At 34.0% G+C, this 21,358-nt stretch overlaps 1 protein-coding gene across 1 annotated transcript; it reads left to right on the top strand.

Moving 5' to 3' along the window:
- Positions 1–12,855: 12,855 nt before the first annotated feature.
- On the top strand, positions 12,856–19,186 carry LOC142986226 (uncharacterized). The gene is made up of 2 exons (XM_076134583.1): positions 12,856–12,984; positions 17,783–19,186. Exons 1-2 carry the CDS (start codon positions 12,970–12,972, stop codon positions 19,106–19,108), a joined length of 1,341 nt encoding a protein of 446 aa, XP_075990698.1. The 5' UTR covers positions 12,856–12,969; the 3' UTR covers positions 19,109–19,186.
- Positions 19,187–21,358: the final 2,172 nt, after the last annotated feature.

Genomic DNA, 21,358 nt, shown 5'->3' on the forward strand with positions numbered 1-21,358 from the left:
TACTTCTCTTGACAGACTAATGGGTTTCAGCCAGAATGTTACATCCAAAAAAGCTTCCATATGTCTTCTGCAACGCATGAACGAATCCTCGGCCAAGAGTAATTTTTACTAAAAACTTAGAAATACTATTTCAAAAACACGTCTGAACTCTTAGAGCAACATTTTGGTATGCTTCTGCTTTGAATGTATATAATCACGTGGTGTACCACGCCTGCGACCGACCCGACCACACTCCAACACGGATACTAAACTTGTTTTTAGGAAATACCAAGAATGTCCATATTTTGCATAATTTAACAACACTATCTAATCCGTAATTAATTTAGAAATAGATTATAAATAACTCAAACAATCTTTATTATTATGTTTTAGGGCATTACCTTCTTACTGTATTGTACCTTTAAAAGATTCGGTCGTAATTAACTCACCACCTTGGCAAAGCAAACGTATGCTGACCGAACTCCTCTACGAAAACTGTAGCAACTCTCAAAGGCTGCAGATTGCCGTGAACATTTTTCATTTTTCAAATACCATTACTGATTTACACTTGGCTCAAATTACATAATTTACAAAAAATGTCGTTGGTGTTTTTATTGTTTTTACTCTCAAAGTTAAAAAGTGATTTGAAGAATGTCAAAAAAATTATAACTAACACAGCGAATTTTTTCATTATGCGATGTTTAGGCTTCGAAAACTAGTTCTATTTTTAATTACGCGTGTTTATTAGTAGGTAATAAATACTGATTAATTATAATTCGTTCAACAGGTCTGCCGATGGTTAAAGTTATTAATATGTAGTCAACGCGAACGACTTTGCATATTAAGGTAAAGCTGTTAAATTTTAATAAAGAATGTGGACACAGAATCCACACATCAAAATAGTTTTTATTTATGTGATATTAATATGTCAATGGTCGATGACCTTTTGATTACAATAGATTTGAAAAACATAGTACAACTTGTTTATGGAAAAAAATATTTTACGTCAATCAAACCACTATTTTAATACAAAATAGAACCGACAAAATAAAGAATCTATGGCTAATGATGTTCTTATCGGTTTTACTAAGCCTGTTAAAATAGAATAACAAACGTTATTAATTATCACATGCAATTAGGAACCCGAAATTTTGTCTTGATGAAACTTGTAGGTTTGAAAATATAGAAATACAGCATAAATAATGCTCAAGGAACGAAACGAAAAACCCTCACAACATTGCATAATTTCGCGGATGATATAATAAAAAATTAAACTCTTTCCACTGGAAATACAGCGAAATAATATGTTATTGTACACAACAGAATGCGAAAAGCGCTTTAAAAATTGCATTACTTCACGAACAGCAACAAAAAAACTCTCACGAGATAAAAATATATTGTCAATAATTTAAAGAACTGCAGTAGTACTACGATGTCATAAAGTTTATGATCATGATGAGCGCATGGACTCTATAAAAAACAATAGCAATTATGTTGCAAATGTCAAAGGGCACTCGGTTTCCGTTTACCGGAAGTGAGTCAATGGTCCTCCTTGAAGTTAAAATTTATGGCTTACGATTTGCACTCCACGTTAAAAATATTATATATTGCCCATGCATTTATAGAAATATTATGAATTTTTATTAGTGTTCCGCTGTAATCTTTTTGATATGTCATAATTCTAGGACGTCTAGTTCTTAATACGCATTACGATAACTATCACGTCGTAATATGAAGCTAGCTACACACTAAGAAGCATTATGCATTGTAGCGTATCAAAATAAAATGCATTGCACGATCTACAGAAAAACATGTTACAGTATAGTATAGTATAGTAAAAAATAATGTTAGAGGTAAACCTATATTGTAAGACTTGCGTTGTAATAAACATTTTTCTAAATATTTCAGGTGTCAATTTTTCAGGTGACAGAATTTCTTCCTTCCTATCTCGCCTTAAAAATAAAAGACATGTTGCGAACTTGCGATCATCCATCTAGTATAGATAAAATCGGATCAAAGTTAGATCGTCAAAAATTAGCGAAGTCAAATTTTACGAAGTGAAATTAATACCAGCCATGGACCCGGTCACGAGGCGTTGAAATATTATAAAATCTATACTAATATTATAAAGCTGAAGAGTTTGTTAGTTTGTTCGAACGCGCTAATCTTAGGAACTACCGGCCCGATTTAAAAATCTTTCAGGGTTAGATAGCCCATATATCGAGGAAGGCTTTAGGCTATATATATATAAAGACCAATAGAAGCAGGGTACCGGTAAAAAATGATACAAAAACGGGTAAATTTTTGACTCAATATTTCTTATGTGACACAAACGAAGTTGCGCGAGCGAGCTAGTCGTAAATAAACTTTGACATTTTCTTTACTACGAAACACGGAGAGCATGTTTCGTTCTTACAATACACATATTTTTATAAAGCCTGTTAGTTCAGCAACATTGGACTCGGGTCTAACATTGAATTTAATTAAAACAAGACGAAACTATGTATTTCGTAATCATAAATTAGTCTTTAAATAGGATATCAGTAAAATGACACGGTGATATTAATTACATATTGATAATATATTTGGGAGTGTAGAGGATATTTGAAACCAAAACTTTATTTAGAAATTGGTAAAATATTTCAACGTGTAGGAACAATAGATGTATTAATTAAAAATATTTAATTAATTAAACAATACCTTTTATTTATTTTATCCGTCAATTTTGTCTTCAATATAAAAGATCTTTTCAATAAAAGAACTGAAGTTGCGACGTCACGTTAGTGGAGAAATACATTTAAGTTTATCTTTATCCGTTAACACAGCAAATCAATTCCACGAAATAATGTGTGGATGAAATCATAATAGTTATTAGATAGCTATTTTGTATTTAGGGAATCGATGTTCAAAAAACTGTAGAAGCAGGTTTTATCAACAGGAGAAGAAAATACTTGATTGAATTGCTTACCCATTTGCTGAAATTTTGAATCAATGATGAATTTTGGTTAAAATTATATATTTCCCGACCTCTTATGCACGTAGATGTCTATTTATTTCGACTACTAATACAATACGTGTTCAGAAGACGTGTGGACTCTACTTCGTTTGTTGACAATTCATTTGATGTTAGTCGAAATTCATTTAGAATATTATAAACAGTAGAAATTAGACAATAAGAAGGAATTGCCAATTAACAATTCATTTAATGACTACATTATTAAAAACACATTAAATTATCAATTATCAAGGTATCAATAGGAACATAACCGCTCACATTTTTTTGCAAAAGTATATCATAATTATTAATAAAGTAACGTACATCTTATATGTAAATCAAAAAGTTGGCCGTGAATTTACGGATTTAAGTAACCTTATGAGGTGATGAGAAAACTAGTTTTTAATATATTTTTAGAGCTCAATCCGCGCTATTCTAGGATAGGAATTAATATTAAATTCCGACATCGATAACAACATAATAACATCGATGATAAACTTATTTTTAAGAAGATACGAAGCTTCAGTTAATCTGAATCCAAATTTAATTTTACAAAGTTTCTAGTGAAACAATCTAGTAAACATTTAGTGGAAATTTTATAAATCCGAGAGATTACAACCTACACAGCCAATTACAGGAAAATATACTTTCTAGCGGACGGAAAAGGAGGGTACTTTACCAAGGATATAGAATGAATATCACATATAAATAAAAATAATGAATGTGACTTTGTGCTATTCCTGATCTCCGTCCCTGCCCACAGAGGCCTTGGCGATGTCTATACTAATATTATAAAGCTGAAGAGTTTGTTTGTTTGTTTGAACGCGCTAATCTCGGGAACTACTGGTCCAATTTGAAAAATTATTTCAGTGTTAGATAGCCCATTTATCGAGGAAGGCTATAGGCTATATATCATCACGCTACGACCAATAGGAGCTGAGTACCAGTGAAAAATGTTACAAAAACGGGGAGAATTATGATTCTCTTATGTGACGCAAGCGAAGTTGCGCGGGTCAGCTAGTGTATTATACTTTTCTTGAGAAGGCGTAATGGGAGACCACGGTGACAATAAAGCATTAAAGTAAAACTCATAATATCAGTACTTTGAAAGTACAAATGATTTTATTTCGTTTCTTTCAGTAGCCTGCCATAATATCCACAGTAGCCAAACTGTTACTAACTGCCCCACTGGCTGGAAACGGAAACTAAAAGGTTAATGAGCAAATTCCATTCGCCTTTCAAATCAAATTGTCGTTAAAAATACCAGCCCATATTATTTAAATTAGATTAATAACATACTATAAACATCACATAATATGTAAATAAATTTCTAGTAGGTATTTACACGTTGTACACTATTAATTTTGTACGTTAAAGTCAACAACCTCCGACATTTTTTTTCTATGTTGTAAGTCGTTGCCATGGATTATGGTGTCCTCACTAAGACGTCTGGAGCTCTTTTTTTCTTTTATGACAGTGAATAGCTCACCTACACAATGTCTGGAGTCAATATACCTTTTATAAAATAATATATATAATTAACCTTCGGACGCCCTTTGTGTATCTATCATAATACTTCATGTAAAAGTTAACAAAGGTTTTTTATACATACCTCTCAAATGGCAATACTTGGTGATAATGTAATGTATACAGGAAACATATCCTTATAAATGATATCTAACAAATTGTAACAGACATAATTTTCTCTTAATTCCGTCGATTAAAATCAATTACCGATCATAAGTCTCTCAAGAAAATATTTCAAGGGCTTTTCCAACTGCGAGTAATTCTTGTTCCATTGAAACGGCATGTGAATAATATATATTTTACTTTAATAAATATAACCATGGAGTAAAACTGATAAGTATTGTGGCAACAATCGATAGTTTTTTTAAAGAAACGTGTGTGAAAAGTATCAACTGTGTGTAAACTAACAAACTAATGTCAAAGGTTTAACCGGCCTTTACTATTGGGTAAATCCGGTGAACTTTTGGTAGATGAATCATTGCTACGACACCTACCTATTTGTATAATCAACTCACAATCACACACAAAACTGATGTTTTATACTATCTTTCGTATAAAATGGTACGCTATACATTTTAAGGAGATATTAAAAATATTGATACAAGTAAATACTTGTGAACCGGTCGGATGAAATATTTGATTTTACGATCACAGATGTTGTTGGTGCTAGTTACATCATCAATGGTCAGATTATTTATCCCAAAGCCTATCTAAAATTATGCTAATTTTAAATTTTATCACTATTTTTGAATACGCCTGTATTCCAAAATAGTGATAAAATTCTTGAAGTACGTGTAGTAGTATGTTGTTATGAATTATCTTTGGTATTTCTTTTTAATTCTACTTCTCTACTTTTTACTGTCGGAATACAGTGGCCGCAAATTTATGGGTAGCATTTTTTTTTATTCCAGTTTTATCTTTTGCTTGAATTTCACAGTGACTGACAGTATGTCCAGTGTTTTACTGCTTCCCTGATGATTACTAGGTTCTCTATTTTTTATTCCGCAAACACGCCATTTTCAGTCTCTGCTTGGCATTATAAAGACCTGTCTTTGATGACTAGCCGCTGCGATTATGATACAATTCGATAGGTAAGAATTTAATATAATTGGTATAGACATTATAAGACATAAATCAACTGAATAAGATCGAACGAAAAATAGAGGTAATTCCAATTAATTGAGCTTTCATGATTGATTCATGTTGATTCGTCAATATTTTTAAGACCGACATCATAGCGTGTGGGTGTCGTAAAACGTAGACCAGTTTCAATATAATACCGATTGTGCATGAATGAACCTTATGCGTTGAATCGATTGATCGAGCGATTTAATTCACTCAAAATAGAGCACACAATAATGACGCAACGGTTTTTTAGCTATCTCATCAAGATATTATACCTATTTTTAAAGCTAAATATAAAATTGCTACATAGGTATGTTATTTCACTTCTGTTATATTCGAATATGTAGGTTGAATTATACGATATGTAACTGCGTTTTAATTTTCACAATGTTAGTCCCATGGAAAAGGGGCAAGGACAAGAGACATATTATTATGGATTTAAATTATCTTTTGTACTACAGAGTGAAAAGTTTTTTACTAATATTTAGATTATCTCTATAAAATAGGAAACACTGTCCCAAATAGTGTGACAAAGAAATCCTCTTAAACTTATTAAAGCATTTTAACGGCTCTTCAACAAGTTGAATAATGAAAAAAATGCCAAAAGTCAATAGACACCTTTCAAGTTTCCTATTTAGGTTTATCTATCTAGTAACCGCAGTTCAGGAAATACAATATTTATAACCAAAATAGCGAATGCAAGGAAAACCTCAACCTCAAACACTATTAGCTACGCATTGAGTTTGAAGAGGCCTTCACAAAACTAATGATATACTACACAGTATCACCAAAATTTATAGCTAATAAATGTTAAAATAATAATTTTAAATGCATATTTGCATTAGTTCATGAGAACAGGCTTATTTGGTTCTAGTTGGCTCTACTTCAATGCGTGTTTTTGTTCGGAAATCTTGATACATGCAAATCTTCTTTTAACTTTTGTTGATGGTAAATACTAACTACAACATTTTTTTTGTATTCTTTGAATCGTGTGGACGCTTAGTACAAATGCTACAGAACCCATATTAAGTTGTTGTTGGTATGGTGTTGATACATGCAACTGATGCAACGTCAAATGTTTTCAAGTGTTAATGATAAGGTTGCTAATAAAGCTAGCTACTTTACCTATCCCGAAAATTCTATGCCACTCAAAATTTTATAATCCTATTGCTCGATTTACAAACATTACATACAAACTAAACGTGTACAACCATTAAAACATTTATCTTTAGCAAATACACATAATGATGGTAAATATTGGTTCGTTTTCTTCAATTCCGATCCCATTTAGACTTGACAAACCAGAATACCAAAACAAATTGACAGTGGTAGATCTGCTACCAATAGGTTACCGATAGGTTGTTGAGATCTGCAGCAGACGCAAGAGAGCTGTGTGAGGTTGTGTTTTTAAATTGACTCTTATGGTCAGAGTCAATTTAAAAACACAATCAACTGAAAGCCTCCATAGCGCAGTAGTTAAGATCGCCACGCCACTACTATTGCGTCGAGAGATCGTGATTTCGATTCCCACACGGAACCATTATTTGTGCGCTCCACAAATAATTGCTTTTGATCTGATTGTACTTTTTGTGCGTTGTTTGTAAGTTTGTAAAGGTCCCCGCAACTTTTAGTACATGAGTTTTCTTGGCGCTTATTCAACTAGAAATTAACGCCTTGGTTTGATCCTGATTCGGTGGAATAGTACATGAGGTATGTACTCGTATCATAACGCCTTCAGCCGTATACTGGCTTTTCTATAACACATTGATCCTTACGATGAATAATGCGCGTTGATGCGATGAGCTTTTAGGCGGGTTTCATCATATGATATAAATGAGACAATTAAAAACACTACGTCTTGCGATATCGGCTGGATATAAGTAGTCTGAAGACACACGCTTCCTGGTTAATTTCAAATATCTGTGTAGATTTCATATTGCAAGATTTATTATGTAAAATAACCCTGCCGTTACAGTTTACGGAACCCTCGTACAAGGCTTAGAGCTTGGTATGAAAATAGAATAACTTAATTGGTTCTTTAACACGACTACAAAGAAATCCTAAGACCCTAGGCTACTTGCGAGAACGGCAATTGATTAGTGCAGTTTTTATAAAAAGGGCTTTTAAATGCAAAGTAAAAGCTTTATTTATTGTTTTTTTAAAAATATCAAAGAAATGTTGTAAGCAACAAGCACTGTAGTGTTTTTTTTTTTAAACGGGGTGAAGGTATGCATTAACTAGGTCAGGAATATATTTTGCCACCTATTCTAGGAAACAAAGTCCTGTTTCGAAGACAATGACAACCGAATATACAACAAAACTCGAAATAATTCAAAGCGCTGTGAATGGATTTTTTTATTCTTAGGAAAAGTAAAAAGGTGATGTAACTACTACCCTATTGCGCTTATCAAAATGATGATCCAGGCAATGATATGTTAAACTGTAAAACAATTATAATTAATAGTAGCCCGGTAATTGGCAAATGGCTCGCCCCTGTTACATCGGACTAACAATGTTTACCGTAAACGGTGGGTCTTATATACCTTCGGGCATAACAGGCGTATATTATGTATGTATAATAATATAAAATATAGTCCCAAACTCAGCCTATTGTAGGTCACCTAACATAAATAACTATAGGATATGTTTAACATGGTTGATAAGTCATTATTCTTATTCGTTACTATGGATACAATCAAAAGGTCGAGAGTCTTTTGTTTTCGTTTATGACGAGACATGTCTAGGTGCGGCCAGTCTACACGTTTACTTACTTCTAATAAATTTTATGTTATGGCACATATAGTAATTATAGTATCTAATACTATATGGCTTTATAAATAAAATAATGTAATTGTAATAAGACGAGATTTTTCCAAACCTTGTCAAGTTTGGGATCCTTTCAAACAATTATTCATTATAGAAAAACGGCTTGCATTTTTACGAAACCTATTTTTTTCACTCTTAGACCATACCTGTTATGCCAACGTACATATATTTTCCTTTACCAAAACGTTATACCCATTTTCCACATTGGTTGTAAGTCTAACCTGCAACTGATAAAGAGGCTCATATTCCCTTCGATTTACAATACGAATAGAAAAACCTCATAAGGTCAATTCGACATTCGGTAATAATTTAAATATATTGTAATTATATGGGGATTAATATCCAACCAACTCTCGATCGTTGACACGCCGTAAAATTATGATTTTATTACTTTATTGAGATGTAGTTCGGCATCGTTAGTCTCACACTTGACCGATAATGTTGTAATAATAAGTAGATACAATTAATTCAGAAACAAATAAAATGGTAGCAATTTTTAAAATTTTCAAAGCAAATTATGTCTTAGTTATCAGATAAACAAAAATTCTAATATGGTTTCAGGATTTTTTCCGCTTTTAATAAGTGTCATAAATGCGTTGAACGTTGTGTACCAATATACCGAGCTGCTGATGTGAACAATGTAAAATATATTCGAAAATCTTTAGAACACTTTGGACCTGGGAATTTAAGCCTCGACCTCATGATCGGTAGTCGCATAACCCGCTTACGCCATCACTCAGGCCTCAGAGATGGCCAATAATATCAAAAATATATTACGGCAGGAAATCACACAGGATGGGGAAGTTTGGAAGAAAACCGTGGAGGAGGCGTTTGCCCAGCTGTGGGGCTCATAAATGTCTCTAATTAAATGTCAACGAAACTTATTTAAGGAAAACTCTGGGCGTAATTTCCTGCCTAATTATATGAGTACGATGTCTAAAGATCACCAGAGCCCGGTATTTTTGTATATGTTGTTGTTATAATCGTGTTTGATAAATAAATGGTAGAGCCTATAAATGTTACCGAAATAGCAGGTGGTATGTAAAAGTTCAGGTTTAATTGAAATTAAAAGTGTTAGTATAAGAAATATCGGCAATTCAAGTATATGTACTGGATTGCAAAAGATTTCTTGTAACTTTATGATAAGCATCACAGTATCACAATATGATCTATCGGGGTAATGTTACTACATTGGTTTGTACCGCAGATACAGTTTGTACTCTAGACGTGGCTGACTTAGTTCAAGAGCTTTCATGTCAGACTTTGCCAACTGCAAGCAGCCCTGCTCAATTACTTACATTTTATAAAGGCCTTACACAACGTTTAGCGATAATGTATTCGATAGATAGAATCGACATGATAAAGGCGGCATGTTAAAGAATAAACCATTGAAATCAAAAGTAACAGTAAAAGAATCTGCAAATAAAACTATTAGTTTTTGAATAACCAACGGCCCACTCCCGCTTCGCCCGGTTTAAAAGGTTATTTTACAAAAAAATCCTTTACAATTTTTACACATAAACCTTACTCCTAGATCGATCTATCTAGTAAAGCCGCATCAAAATCCGTCAAGATGTACGAATGAGGATCGGGCAAAAGGACTACAACTACTATAATAATATGTAGAGCAAGTTTGATTACGTTTTAAAACTAAAACAGCCTAAAATACAGAATTGAAAGCGTATAAAGAAGGAAAATTAAATACATTGCATCTCTCTTTCTTGGCTAGAATATCGACTGCATCTGCGAACATTGATATTGATGATGACGAGGCAAAAGAACTATGTAGAGAAAATTTAATTACGTTTTAAAAGTAAAATTACGACCTTAACTAATATCAGTCGTCTAAACAATAATTGTATTATTTATTAAAGACTAAAATTCGTTTAACTGAAAATACATTTTATATTTCGACATCCGTCATCATCAGAGTTCACAGTTGCTTACTTTCAAACCGAATGAGTGAGATTAATGCATTTAGTTTTCCGTCTTCATATGCTTTCAATTTTGTAAACTTTTGCCGATTAGAGCCAAATAACAGGACAGTTGGTAGAGATTAGTCGAAGCCGTCATTCAAGTAATATTAAGTCTTAATGATATTGATCGATATCATCGGAAAGCTATCACAGACTTTTAACTAATTATAATTATCTATCACAAACAAACGTGTTAATTAGCGTTTGTTTAGAGAAATAATATTAAACTATCTTAAATAAACTAAAACCTTTTTCACGATACTAAAACAACCTAAGATACAGGTAGACGGTTAGTAACAAGGCGTTGCTAAAACACAAATTAGAATTAAAATGAGTTGTTTTATATAATAATAGAACTTAGTTTATTATTGAATACTCAGTGACATTACATTTCTTACAAATCAGCCTAATTCTGTGTCAATTATTCTCAAACAGGATTTGAATGCAATATTTTTCTTTAATCAATTCTATATTATCCATTTTTAAAGGAACAAAATAAAATGGACGTCAAAGTCAATCACCAGCTGAACTCAAGAATACTAATCTAAACTAATATTATAAAGCTAAAGAGTTTGTTTGTTTGAACGCGCTTATCTCAGGAACTACTGTTGCGAATAGAAGAGTTTTTTTACTGTTGGATAGCCTATTAATTGAGGAAGGCTATAGGCTATATATCATCACGCTACGACCAATAGGAGCAGAGTACCAGCGAAAAATGTTACATAAACGGGGAAAATTTAGACCATTTCTCTTTTATGTGACGCAAGCGAAGTTGCGCGGATCAGCTAGTTCTACAATACAACCTAACAATAAAACATATTCAGTACTTCTCCGCAAAGGACAAGGTTCGAGTCTCGATTGCGTATCATTGTGTTAATTCACGGAACTACATACATACAACATGTGTTCTTATAGATATGAGACGCACTTGACCTTTACTTATTTGCCTACTTATTTTGTTTAGATAATTGTAAATGAAATCTTTGAATCGAAGATGACAAAGGTGTCATTAAGAAATACGTTTGCTATTTAGTTGTAAAGATGCTTGTTCATGATAACATGTGTCATTTAGTGTACTTGAAATAGGACAGAAAAGCAAATAGCGACTATGTTACAAAATATTTATCGACAAATTAGAAAATAACCCATAAACTGAATCGTTCCTAGGAGTCAAAGAGAAAATCTAAGGACACGCTGCCTATATGGCGTATTTCAAAAAATACATGAACACATAAACACATAAATATCAATAAATAATCAATTCATATAAGTAATAACTATTGTGTCGGCTGAAAACGAAAGCTAATTAGAGTAAAGGCCAAAAAGTATTCAGTAAAAGAAATACTAGACACAAAACGATTAGCTTTGAAAGCACTTCATAGTCTGTTCTATTCGTCAGAATTGTCACAAAAGCGCATCTGAGACCTTCCAAAGAGGTCGTTATTAGCACCTCAATGTCGCTCACATTTATAATAGCTGTTTAGAACTTCATACATATGCCTACCTAAATATTCTTTTACAGTAAAAATTTAAAGTAAAGTAAGTCTAATAATAATGTAGCATTATAGATTAAAAGAAAGTACATATAACAATACTACACTAAATGTAAGTAACACGACTATGGAGTGGATAAGTGCGAGTTATCGTATAAACAAATCAACTAACTGCAATGCACAAAATCTTCGACAATATTCCACTGGATAAAGTTATCCAAAAGTTGTTTATAAGTGGCGAAACAGGCTAAGAAGCTTTGGTTAAAAATGAAATTAGTAATGAAATCTAATAGAAGGTACACAATCAGAAAATCAGAAGTATAATAATATTTTCTACTTCAGCAGAACTCTTTAAAATGAATTAGTTTACTTATAAGTTAACTAAGTTAGTTTACTAAAACCCAGAAAAAATTATATCAGTGACTCCCAATAGCGTTATCTATTCAGAACATATGAAACGGGAGCAAATTGTTCGTTAGAAACAGTAAAAAAAATAACTCAAGCTCAATCAAAGCTTCGATCGATAAAACGATGGGAAAAGTACTGGAGCACTTAACTGTTGTAATTTTATATTTCTCTTCAATGAGTACTTTCATAGGAAACCTGCTTCTATTTGTTGATTTTTAATATTTTGCTATAATTTTATGTACTCTTCGATTGCAAAATATGCTGCTAGCCTAATAAAACTTGGCCAAAATCATATTTTCGAAAAACTTTATTTAATTGATATTTTTTATCCGCCTTAATGGCGGATAAAAACTAGATTTTTTGAGTATAACACAAGTTTTTTGGCAAGTTTAGCCTAAATAAGATCCAAAAAATATTTTAGCACGGATGGAAAAATGTCCTAAATCTTGTGTATGAAAAAAACGTGTGTGGCTTATCGTTTTGCATGAACCCGTTGACATAACCTTGTAGGTTCAACATAGGCGGTGCTTGAACAGGCTCGACCCGCGCAGGTATTTAAGAGACGGGGCGGCATCCGAGACGACACTTACCTCATCACTTCTTGTGAGACACGGTGAGGTACGAGCACGCACCGGTCAACATGAAAGTTACTTGGGTACGTACCAAATTCAAAAAATATTTTTTCTTCTTTTCTCAACGAAAGTGTTCTAATTTAAATCAGTGCTTTCTTTACAATTTTCTTTTTACTTTTTTAATTTTTGTTTTTCTGAAATAGTGGTCGCCAGTTGTATAAGCACAGTTAAGTTAACAATATTTTCCGAGTGAAAAGCTATAACGATCATTATTTTATAGCGACTGAATAAATGCTTAAATTAAGCTTTGCGAAATGTGTTTTTAACTTTCTTCTAGGATCAAATTGCCGCATAACAATGTACTAAAAGGCAATTTATTATCTTGGCTTTTCTTTTAACATTAAATGTAACGGTTCAAATTATTTGTGTAAAACTAACAAATTTGGCAGAAAAAGGAAATTACGTCTCCTAAATTATATAAATTGTTTATAAATACTCTTCAGGTTAATGAAGCATTTTGGTGCTTGTGATATAATTTTTAATTCGATTGATTTATAATACCTAATCCGTGTCATTTTTCAAGTTCAGAGGATGTTTTTTAAGTAATCTATGTCCGTTGTGTATTCATCAGCAAACATGCAAATTCGTTTTAAATTTATACGACATTATGACCTTACATAGAAAATCTTATAATTTGTTATTATCGTAACGGTCTTTATTTGAAATAGCCAGTGTGTAATACTCTTCCATACTATCCAAAAAAATTTTTTTTTTTCGGGATCGTCTTTCAAAAACATTCTCCCTTTTATAAAAGTGTACGTCAACTGGTTAACAAAGAATAATGGCCAATATTGACCAATATTGTCTCTTATTGTTAAACTTTAACCTTATGCTACTATGACCTTAACATTATAAACATATAACATATTCTTCAAACAGTTCTAAATGATTGAACCCTGAATATGTGTTTGGCCATATTTTAAAGGTGTGACCCAAGTTACATCATTATGGGTATTGTGACATTTGTAAATTAAATAAATAATCAGAACATCTTTTTTTAATGTTAATGCGTTTATTAGCATTATATCCGGTCTTCTTATGCGTCACGCGAGGACGAAGCAAAACGATAATCTTATAAAGTCAAGTTTGATATTAAATTAACATAACTTATAACAAAAATGGCCTTGATATATAATTTTAAAATTGATTAGAGAAAACTAGAGTAAAATTGCCTAATAATTTAAATGTTGAAGGTTTTAAAGGGTTTTTGACAAGTTTCCTAAACTAAAACACGGAAAAAGTGAGTTCCCGAAACTTAAAACTTATTTTTCAACTAATAAAATAAAATTAAGAGATTTTTATACGTCTATGGAAATAATTTGTACCTGTACCATAAATTAACACAACTTTTACATAAAGACATTGTACACATATGGAAATTGGCGGTCGAGTAAAATATAACTAAGTATAAATCTTACGTGACATGACGTAATCGGCTCTATCTAATTTGTTATAATGTAATTCAATATTAGCGTGACGCGATATGAGTAAAATCCCTATTTTTCAACAGACGACGAATATAACCGTTTAACAAATGACTTGCTAACAATAACCGTATTCTATTCGAAAACTTTACGATACAATTCGAAAAAGTTAAGTCCCGCTATCACTACTGATTGAATAAGGCTTATCAGGCGGAATATTGTATTTTTTTTCGAAATTTTGTTTTAGCCACAATACATCGGCCGTCTCTTTTATCTATTGGATAAGTTATCCAACACTTCTCGATAACCCGTGAAAGTGAAGCTATATGATCGAAAAAGGCTTTAAGTGAATAAAAATCAATTAGGTATATGGGCATCATCAATATCCCGTAACGAGATAATATTCTTTTAATTTCCAAAAAGGTATCATTGACATATCTTATTATAGTTATCAATCATTAAAATGCGAATGTACATTTACATTAACTTTGACCCTGTTGCAGTAATCCTTTGTGAATAAATCGAAAATATAATAAATGCACGTCTCCTTCGATTTATAACCAAGTGACTAAAGAAAATCGTGTGTTGCACACTAATGACAATGTTTTGACTGGTATACAAAACATAAGGTCATAATTTTCCCCGTTTTTGGAACATTTTTCGTTGCTACTCCGCTCCTAATGGCCTTAGCGTGATGTTATATAGCCTATAGCCTTCCTCGATAAATGGGCTATCTAACACTGAAAGAATTTTTCAAATCGGACCAGATTCTGAGGTTAGCGCGTTCAAACAAACAAACTCTTCAGCCTTATAATATTAGTTTAGATTAATAAACCTTTGCTTATTTTCCAGTCGATAGTTCAAAATATAGTTTTGGTGTTAATCGTAAACTTTCATATACGAGATTTCGAAGTTCGTAAATGTAGAGGAAAAATGGTTTCAGTACAATAGTACCGTCTTAAGCTAAAGGCTAATTTTAGTTCAGAGATGCGATGAGATAACATCTGTCTTATTATTCGTCTTATCCGGTTGAAGATACTGACTCCTAGAAGAATATTTACGACTATTTTAGCATTTTCTAAACGTGCTTTATTATATAAAATATACATAAAACTAGATAAATTAGCAACATAAATCTGATATGTAAAAACATCTAAAACTTCACGATTCCTGTCTTATCTCAGACATATTGTATCAAAATTAGCTCTAAATATTATAATATTAACATTAACATCTAGTTTTCCAAATAAAATTGTTTTTATAATTAATTAAAATACTCGTATCGGTATAGCACGACACATTTTATTGATTAAATGGCAAAAAACTGGATACAGCCTTTGGTGCTAATAATAGTCCAGACTAAATTACGTCTATTTTATTCGATATTGAATAATATTAGCCAAATATGCACAAGTTTTATGTAAATACGAAATGATGAGGCGGATATAAAATCGCGTACAAACATCAGAATTATTATTTTTAGATGTTAACAGCACACCTGTTTTAGTTATTATTTTCTGTAAGCTTTTGAAATAATTAATGTATTAGCTCAGTGATATAATTAGGGATGTGGAGTGTCCGCGTCTAGCCATAGACCACTTGCGAAGTTTAAAGCTTGCATTTTTTATAAGGTTTGTTCAAAATAGATTCCACCACATTGAAACGTAGGAATATACTATTTGCTTCCTTTGTTAATTATTTTAGTGCAGACGAAGGTTCTATTTATCCCATTTAGTCGTGAAATCGATTTGTTATTTGTATTGCCGTCGGTACGCTACCGCATTCAGGATATAGATCTTGCATTTGTTTGGTTTGGGAAGCAAACATTAACATTTGACAGCAAACATACAAAACCGCAATCGTAGCGATCTCTAGGAAAATGCAAAATAAATTGTGGAATAATCGATCAGATTTGGATGAGGCTATTAAAACACTTATTCGACATTGACATTACATTAATTAGGAAATACACATTATAACAAAAGGTTTTACGACTTTGAAAACATAGACATTACATATAAGGAATTTTTTGTCGGCACGTGTGATCTAGATCTTAGTAATAACACACCCACGCCACGTTAGGCCGCGTCTTCGACTTTACCAAGCACTAAGTCCATAGTTACACAAACGGTCTAACTGCAGACAAATATGTATGTACACACATACCTATTTGGTTTTCTTGTTAAGCAGTCTCACTAAACACATGACATAATAAGTCGTTCAAAAACCAGATGAATGTCAATGTTAACTCCAACCATCTCTCATCTACGGCAACGTTTAATTATCAAGAATGCTATTTCGATATGAAGAGATAAAATTACAATAATTTGGGTACAGTTAATTGAGTCGAATTTTTCCGACAGCCGAGATGCGTTGTTGTGTAATGTTGTAACGTGTGTTGTTGCACCTAGCATGCGGAAGCGTGGTCATTTCATCGTGGTTCAAGTTCATCGCACTCGCTTCGTTGACCCAAAGTCTGGGCGAGGTGCAAGCGTTGCGCAACATTAGTGTGCCCGCGTGTCCAACAAATTGTACGAACCTACCACGTGGGCGACTCGATACGACCTTGCCTTATACTTTCTATTCTTTCATATCTAATTCCCATCATTACATCAATAGAAATGGATTAGCGTCATAGAGACAATGCTTTGATACAAAGTGTGAGTTGGTGTAACCGCACACCGAGGTCCGAGCTCTATCAATTAACTCTACCAACATCTTAATAATCATCAATAACGAGATCGGTAGCCGATATCCGTTTTCAAACAGCTTGATGTTGGAGGCATGTATGTATAAATGATGATCATTAATAACTTCTTTGACAATTTACGAGTACATTAAAGACAACACATTAACTGTTATTCCTTTTCATACAATTTTCTTTAATTTTCTAAATAATACTGTTTGTAAGTTATATGCATCTATGTATATACAGTTGAATAATAAAATAGTTATTCAACCTACACAACTCAAAGTAATTATCTACTAGTAATTCAAACCAAACCACACATTGTAAATACAAACACATCAATTTATCAAGGGATTAGTTGCTCCGGCGTTTGTCTATTGCATTCCATTGTAATTCCATCGATAAAATAACTAGATCTAATTTCACTAGAACGCGTTCTGTATTGCAACATTTTCGTCTGACGGGACACGTCGCACACGACCGGTCTGTTGCGGCGTCACACGCTCGAACTCACCAAATTACCTGCTCATCACCTCTCGTAGGTCCGGTCTTGTGATAAAGAACATCCATTACTGCATCTATTGGACATGTACAATTACTACAAAATTTATTAGGATGTCTATTTTACGATTCCAATTTAAAAATTCCGATTTGTTACTCTGTTAACATGTGAACATTTTTACTAAAGCATTCTTTCGTTTGTTTCAGGTATTACTAGTGGTGGTGGGAGTAGTGTCGGCCGACGTCGGGCTCGGCTACCACTACAAAGTACCACAATCCACATACGGAATACCTTCATACCAATTCGGAGGAAACTCTGGCCAGTACAGCACTGCTTACTCTGGCAACTCTGGACTCGGTGCCCACTCCCTATCTGGCTACCAGTCTGGTCTCCAAAGCCTTCCCACTTACAGTCTTGGATATTCAGGCGGTAATGGCTACCAGTCTGGAGGTGTCCAATCTGCTAGCGGTCTAGGCTCCGGATACTACCAGTCATCAGGATCCAGCGGCTCCGGTAACCTCGTACAACCTATCTTCCACTACGCTGGCAACAGTGGTCTTGGAACTGGATTCCAAAGCCAGTACCAGTCTTCGAGCCAATACCAGGCTGCTGAGAAATACCAACACCATTATGACATCCAACAACAGCCCGCCAAGGTGTTCAAGCATTTCTACGTGCACGCCGCTCCTGAAGAACCTGAACCACCCAAGCCCCGCACTCCGATTGTTCTGCCTCCTGCCCAGAAACATTACAAGATCATCTTCGTCAAGACTCCTTCTGAGCACCACCGCAGCCAGACCATCGTTCCCGTCCAGCCCCAGAATGAGGAGAAGACCATCGTCTACGTTCTCGTCAAGAAGCCCGAAGATCAACAGGAAGTGGTTGTGCCTAAGATTGAACAGAAGCCCCCATCCAAGCCCGAGGTATACTTCATCAAATACAAGAACAAGGAGGATTCTCAGGCCGTCATCAGCAACATCGTCAAGGACTACAACCAGGGTCAGCCCCTCACTATTGTCAACTCTGGTGTCGGCGATGGCTCTTTCAACACTGCTTCTGGTTTCGGCACCGTCCAATACGACGCACCCGTCCAGAACGAAGTTACGGCCAACGCTCAAACCTTCGGAGTGAGCGGAAATCAAGGATCTGGATTCGCCAGCACTCAGGGATCTGGATTCAGCACCACCCAAGGAACTGGCTTCGGTAGCTCTCAGGGATCCGGTTTCGGCAGCTCCCAAGGATCCGGTTTCGGCAGCTCCCAGGGATCTTCTGGCTTCAGCAGCTCCCAGGGATCTGGCTTCGGTAGCTCTCAAGGATCTGGCTTCGGCAGCTCCCAAGGATCGGTATACAGCCTGTCTTCTGCTAACTCTGGCTCAGACCTCAACGAGGCCAACATTGTCAGCACCGTCGCCTCTCCCGTCACCATCAGCAGCACTGTCTCCAGCCTGGATTACGACGGCGCCAGCGCCATCGCTACTAGTCAGGGTGTCCCCCACGAAACCTACGGACCTCCCAAGTTCAGGGTTAACTAAATTATAATTACGATACCAATTCTTTACGTGTATTAGATAATGGTGTGTAATGGATTGAAATAAATCTATTGCGAAATAGCTGTTTGTTTATTGATTTGACTATGAATCCGATACAATTTCTGATCACAGACTGTCGCTTTTGAGAATAGGTATATAGACAGTAACTATTACAATTAGATCTATATACCGTTAAAAAGGATAGATAATTATATTAAATATCAATATTGTAGGACAATACAGGACAATCCCTAATAACATCACATACATACATAGCACACATACACACTGCACGCCTATAAGCGTATATGAAAATCAAACGTAAAATGACAGTTCTATTTTTTGGAAAACAGTCATGAAAAGTACACCAAATCCACATCAATCACTGCTAACGCTCTGATTTCGGTTGTTGTATAATTGTATTATAGAAAATTTATCTCGGCTCTCTCTCTCAACCCCCCTCTCTCTCTACTATAAAATTTGGGTTATTATCTGAATAACCAGATAGAACTTTTTGTCTGTATAATATTTTAAATGTCATATTCAAAATCAAGGTACAAAAATAAATGTATGACTAGATATTATTATAACTCTCTAAGGTGACTGTAGGTATCTAAGAGGATACCTTTTTCCTGATAATTAAAAAGGTTATATCTAGAACGAGTAGCGCAGTTTAGGCTGGGTAAATCATGAATTGCTATAATGTGCAATACTTAACTAACAGGTGTAAAATTCTATTCCGTTGTTATTTAATAACTACCACTTACCTCCGATTTCTGAGGTTCATTTAGCGGTAGTTTATAATAATATCTATTCAATAGCGCTTACACTCATTTAAAAAACACTATCGAATAGATAAACTACCGCTAAATGTACTCAGAAACCGGGGGTTAGAGACACAGTAAAACACATTTTATACTTACACTAGCTGACTGTCACATAAGAGAGAATGGTTCATAATTTTCCCCGTTTTTGTAACATTTTTTACTGGTGCTCAGCTCCTATAGGTCGTAGCGTGATGATATATAGTCAATAGCCTTCCTCAATAAATGGGCTATCTGACACTAGAATATTTATTCAAATCGGACCAGTAGTTCCTGAGATTAGCGCTTTCGAACAAACAAACAAATAAACAAATTCTTCAGCTTTAATAAATTATAGATAAACAAACCTCTACATTACATACGTACATAATATTAGGCTTTAGTCCTGGTAAGCAGTAACCAAAGAAAGACACTGTGATTTTATATAACAAAATGAGACTCCTAGACTCCCAGCATTAGAAGTGGCCACATAAATCTCAAAATTACTTCTAAGCCATTTAAATTGTATCATAACATCGATATTAAAAACCCATTGCATATTTATGCGTCAGAACCTTGAAAACTATACCTGAAATGAGGCCATTTCTGCTTTAAGAATATTCTTGAACTAAATTAAAAATGTTCTGTAATCATCATTATCTACATCGCATACATTAGTTTAAAATGTTTAGTTTCTTTAATAATGTGAATTAATTATGAATGGGTAACATTTTAAACGTAAATAACTAATAACATTTTATTAGCTAATACATGTAATATAAGTGCATGGATGAGAATAAGGCAAGGGAAGTTTGTAAGGGTCGTACCAAGTGGCATTCCTTGATGTCTGCCTACTCCTATGGGAAGAAGGCGTGATATCCATACTAATATTATAAATGCGAAAGTAACTCTGTCTGTCTGTCTGTCTGTCTGTCTGTCTGTCTGTCTATCTGTCTGCTACTCAATCACGTCTAAACTACTGAACCAATTTGCATGAAATTTGGTATGGAGATATTTTGATACCCGAGAAAGGACATAGGCTACTTTTTACCCCGGGAAAATGACGCATTTCCCGGGAAAATTCAGAAAATTCAACGAAGTCGCAAAAAATCAACATTATAATGACATTGAATCAACAAAATTCCGTTGCCATGGCAACTGTTTTAATGGCGGATATGCCTTAGCGCGACTTCGTTATACTAAGAGATATAAATAATAAAATTTTGAGAATATTTTTCATGAAAAAAAAGCATATTTTATATCATCACGCTACGACCAATAGGAGCAGAGTAGGTAACAGTAAAAAGTGTTACAAAAACATGGAAAATTCTGACCCATTCTCTCTTATGTGACGCAAGCGAAGTTGCGCGGGTCAGCTAGTTATGTATATATCCATACTAATATTATAAATGCGAAAGTAACTCTGTCTGTCTGTCTGTCTGTCTGTCTG

The sequence above is a fragment of the Anticarsia gemmatalis genome, chromosome Z, assembly GCF_050436995.1.
Source record: "Anticarsia gemmatalis isolate Benzon Research Colony breed Stoneville strain chromosome Z, ilAntGemm2 primary, whole genome shotgun sequence".
In the NCBI taxonomy this organism is placed as follows: domain Eukaryota; kingdom Metazoa; phylum Arthropoda; class Insecta; order Lepidoptera; family Erebidae; genus Anticarsia; species Anticarsia gemmatalis.